The sequence below is a fragment of the Fulmarus glacialis genome, unplaced genomic scaffold, assembly GCF_000690835.1.
Source record: "Fulmarus glacialis isolate BGI_N327 unplaced genomic scaffold, ASM69083v1 scaffold1290, whole genome shotgun sequence".
Lineage (NCBI taxonomy): Eukaryota > Metazoa > Chordata > Aves > Procellariiformes > Procellariidae > Fulmarus > Fulmarus glacialis.
The window spans coordinates 4401-8887 of NW_009186865.1; the positions used below are offsets into that span (position 1 = coordinate 4401).

Here is a 4487-nt window from a genome sequence, read left to right on the forward strand (position 1 = left end):
TTCTCTGCAAAGGGGCCCATGCCTGGTAGGTGAAACGGAGAACCGCCTGCACAGAGGGGAGGGGATAAAGCTCTTGAGCTCAGGATAACCAGAGGCCCCTTCTCAGCGTACCACACCCTGGACATCCCCTTCTGCTCCCCCGCTGATGGGGACCCCCACCCCGGCCCCAGCCAATGGCCCCGCAGCGCAGGATGGGGAGGAGCTGCCGGCAGTGGATAAAAGCCTCCGTGGGTCTGCAGCTCAGCTACGGGGTCTGCATCCTCCTGCAGCTCTGAGCAAAGCCGCCTGCCACCATGGTGCACTGGTCAGCTGAAGAGAAGCAGCTCATCGCCAGCGTCTGGAGCAAGGTCAACGTGGAAGAATGTGGTGCTGAGGCCCTGGCCAGGTAGGTCCAGCTCCCGGGCATCTGCTCAGCTGCAACCTGGATAGAGAAACCCTGGCCATTGCATTTTGGTGTCTGTGTCTGCTTGTGTCCCTCCATCTCTCCCCAGACTGCTGATCGTCTACCCCTGGACCCAGAGGTTCTTCGCTTCCTTCGGGAACCTCTCCAGCCCCACCGCCATCATCGGCAACCCCAAGGTCCGTGCCCACGGCAAGAAAGTGCTCACCTCCTTTGGGGAAGCTGTCAAGAACCTGGACAACATCAAGACGACCTACGCCAAGCTGTCCGAGCTGCACTGCGAGAAGCTGCACGTGGACCCCGAGAACTTCAGGGTGAGCTGCTTTTGCAGTCCCAGCCCCTTCCCTATGTTGTGTGGGGAAAGTCAGATTTTGCTTTGAAACTGGGGGTATTGCCTCCAACAACGCTGTCTAGGGGTACTTACTTTCTTTGGCTGGTGAAGGCAGGGTCCCTTTGTAGCACCCGAGTGAGACAATAGCTTGTGCAAGACTGTTTGCAAGAGTGTGGGTGACTTTCACACTAAAAAGTCGCATTTTTAGTAGCAGCACAGCAATGGGGAAGAGAAAGTATTGGGAAATTGTTACCTGAAGGAGATCTGGTTGGGGACAAAAGAAACAAGCCCAGGGGAAGGTGCAGCACGGGCTGGAGGAGTCAGAGGCAGAGGGGAGCTAAGCAGAGCACTTAAGGAAATCATAGGTCCTATAGTAAGATAAGCATCTAGAAAACCACGGAGCAGGTCTCTGCCTTGTCCAGTGTGGTCTGCCTGTCTGCATGGGACATTCCCTCCTCCTCAACACTTTTAAATAAAAATGGATCATTTTCTTCATTTACATCTAAAGAGAAGAAGAAAAAAAAAACCCAGCATTTTGCAGGGTGGGTCTCAGGCCAAATTGCTTTAGCATCGCAAAACTGGGGGGAAGTAGTATCAAGGTTCTTCCTTTCTTTCTTTTTTTTTTTTTTTAAAAGAACGAAGCAAATACTGTTTTCCCAAAACCCAGAGCTTTCTATGCAAGGACTAAGGATTTTGTTGCAGCAGTCGCAGAGGATGGGGAGTGAGCCAGTCCCTGTAACCAGCCCTGCAGCCCGCTCTGATGGGGCAGGGGGGGCTGAGGAGGAAGAGGAGGAGTGTGCAGCATGTGAGAGTCCTTTCAGGAGGGGAATTCAGCCTCAGGGAGAAGTCAGGAGAAAGGAAACCTATGCAGCCTATGGGTTGCCGGGTGTCTGGGGGGGACGGGAAGGAGAGGGACCGGAGGGAAGTCTGCAGCAGGAAAACCAGGGAGATAGAGAGCTTGCGTAAAGGAAGAAGCTGTTTAGAGCGAAAGAGACGGCGGAGTCGGGTGGGGTTGGTGGAGTTGTGTGCGGTGAGAGCGGAGACCCCTCCTCGAGAGGTGTGGGTCCAAAGCTCAGCCCCAGCCTGGGGATGTCCGGTCCCTGCTCCGTGGTCTGCTGCAGCACAACGGTTCGAGCAGCACTAACCCTGTCTGTGTTCCTCTTTCTCCTCCAGCTCCTTGGAGACATCCTCATCATTGTCCTGGCTTCCCACTTTGCCAGGGATTTCACCCCTGCTTGCCAGTTTGCCTGGCAAAAGCTGGTCGGTGTCGTGGCTCACGCTCTGGCCCGCAAGTATCACTGAGCATCCCGGGACCGGCCGTGCGAGGAAGAGTCCCTGCTCTGCCACAAGCACCTCCGAGCGCAGGGAGATGCCCTTTGGGTATTGACAGGCTGTAACCACCAAATAAATGCCTCCCAGCACCATGTCTGCAGAGTCTCCCTGTGTCTGTGCTGGGGAAGGAGCGGGGCCAGGGGAGTTCGTGCTGTCGAATGCAATGCCATCCGCGTGTGGGTGTATTTCTCGTTTCTAAGGGCTGTTGCAGACAGAGTTTCCGTAACTCTGCAGTGCTCTCTCATGTGCGCTCCCTGCCAGTGCATCCACGGGGGTCTGTGAAGAGAAAACCCATGCAAAGGGCCCTGACACCTAGCAGTGTTTCAGAGAGGGTCATAGGACTAACGAGGGATTGCAAAGAATCCACATCTGTTCTCCCAGCTCTACATAATGTGGAATAGGGTGAAGCCAGCACCACCTGGAGCACAGGGTTCCCGGCCAAGCCGTTGCTGCGCTTGGGGAGCTGGCACCTGCCTTGCCCTGCTCTAGGGCTGGGGATGCGCGATGTGCTTTTAGAGCAGCTGATACAGGAGAAAACCTTTGAACTCTGACTCTTGGGAGGTTCAGGAGATGTCCACTTCTTCTAACTATATCAGCTGGCCGAACAGGAGATACTGCTTCTCCAAGGGGGATTTATCATGCTGATGCAGATAGCAGGATAGCAAATGCCTCATCGCCAGGCACCCACAGTCTACAGACTTCCCCTCTCCAGTTCCCAACGTCACCCGGTGAACAAAACCCACCACGCTAATTGGTATCTGGGCTCTGCCATGCCCAGCCCTCCTTCTCCCATCCGAGGGGCTTCCATGGTGCTTGGAGGGAGGCTGTGGGTCAGGCTCAGTTATTCATTCTTTGGGGCAAAGGTGACAAGTTCAATTTTTTTTAGCTGTTTTATTATACAAAACAGGAAAAAAACATGAAAATGGTCAGGACTGTGTTTCTCTTACTCTTAAATCTTGTCTTAAACCAAGGCTGGAGACTCCTTGCATAAGGGGACGGACAACCAGTGCTGTTTACAGCATCTGGCACAGCAGAGTCCTGGCTGTGATAGAAGTTTCTGGAGTTACCAGGGAGGATATGGTTGTTTTGGGTCATAATCTTTCAAAACATGCTTTCATCTCACCTGGGTTCAGTAGGCTTCTCCTATGCACTGAATCTGCAGGTTTTTGTACAGAGACTAGCGCAGCTCCCGGAAATTCTGTGCAGCCAACAGCAGCGCAGCCAACGCGCTGACCCTGCTTCGAGCAGGGCATCAGACTAGAGACCCCTGGAGACCCCCTCCTACCAAATTATTCCCTGGTTCTGCACTCTGAGTTTGCAAGACATTTGCTTGCTTTTCTCCCCTATGGCTTGTTTTCATAGAGTCATAGAATCATTAGGGTTGGAAAAGACCTCTAAGATCATTGAGTCCAACCATCAACCCAACATCACCATGCCCACTAAACCATGTCCCTAAGCGCCTCATCTACACGTCTTTTAAATACTTCCAGGGATGGAGACTCCACCACTTCCCTGGGCAGCCTGTTCCAAGGCCTGACCACTCTTTCAGTAAAGAAATTTTTCCTAATGTCCAGTCTAAACCTCCCTTGGCGCAACTTGAGGCCATTTCCTCTCGTCCTATCGCTGGTTACTTGGGAGAAGAGACCAACCCCCACCTCGCTACAACCTCCTGTCAGGTAGTTGTAGAGTTTTGAAGGGGTCCATGAAGAAACAAGTTGAAGGTGCCTTTATAAATCTGCTTTGTTTGAATGCTGTAAAAGACAGGACTGAAGAGGGGTGGTAGGAAGACGTAGATGTTGCCCATCACAGTGTGGAAGATGGGGGTGCCTCTTTCCCAAATCTGTGCAGGATGGGCTAGCCAAGTTCTGGGACGAAGAAGACTGAGACCACACAACCTTCAGGCCCTCATCCTTGGAGGCAATGCTGAGAGGTGTCATGAGGACCACGATGGAGGACAACAAAACAAAGAGGAGATCTGAACCCATGGTGAAGAAAATGAGGTCTGGGGCATAGATGCTGTTGAACACTATCTCTCTGGAGGGCAGCCAGGTCATCATGGGATGAGGCAAAGGGGATGGGACAAGGCGCTCCCCAGACCAGGCAGACAGAGGAGATGGAGGACCGGGGTATGATCACGACTATGCTCCTCTGTGGGTGCGTCAGCCCTATTTTGGCTGCCCTCATGCCTGTTGGCATGGTCATACAGCTCCATGGGGGGCAGAGAGCCATCAGCCTGCCAAGGGGCATGGCAAAAAGCACCACTGACTCCAGGAATGTGAGGGAGCAGATAAGGAAGAGCTGAGACACACGGGGGTACAAGCTAATCGCCACAAGCAAGGACCGCAGCATCCCTGACACGGTGGAGAGACACAGCCCAAGGCCAGTAAGGGCCAGCACGGAGGGGACATGATCCAGGGCTGGTGG

General features: G+C 53.5%; 1 protein-coding gene across 1 annotated transcript; it reads left to right on the forward strand.

The window, feature by feature from the left end:
• Nucleotides 1-287: 287 nt before the first annotated feature.
• LOC104073081 (hemoglobin subunit epsilon) lies at nucleotides 288-2036 on the forward strand. The gene is made up of 3 exons (XM_009572745.1): nucleotides 288-385; nucleotides 492-714; nucleotides 1905-2036. The coding sequence occupies exons 1-3, from the start codon at nucleotides 294-296 to the stop codon at nucleotides 2031-2033; spliced, it is 444 nt and encodes a 147-aa protein (XP_009571040.1). The 5' UTR covers nucleotides 288-293; the 3' UTR covers nucleotides 2034-2036.
• Nucleotides 2037-4487: the final 2451 nt, after the last annotated feature.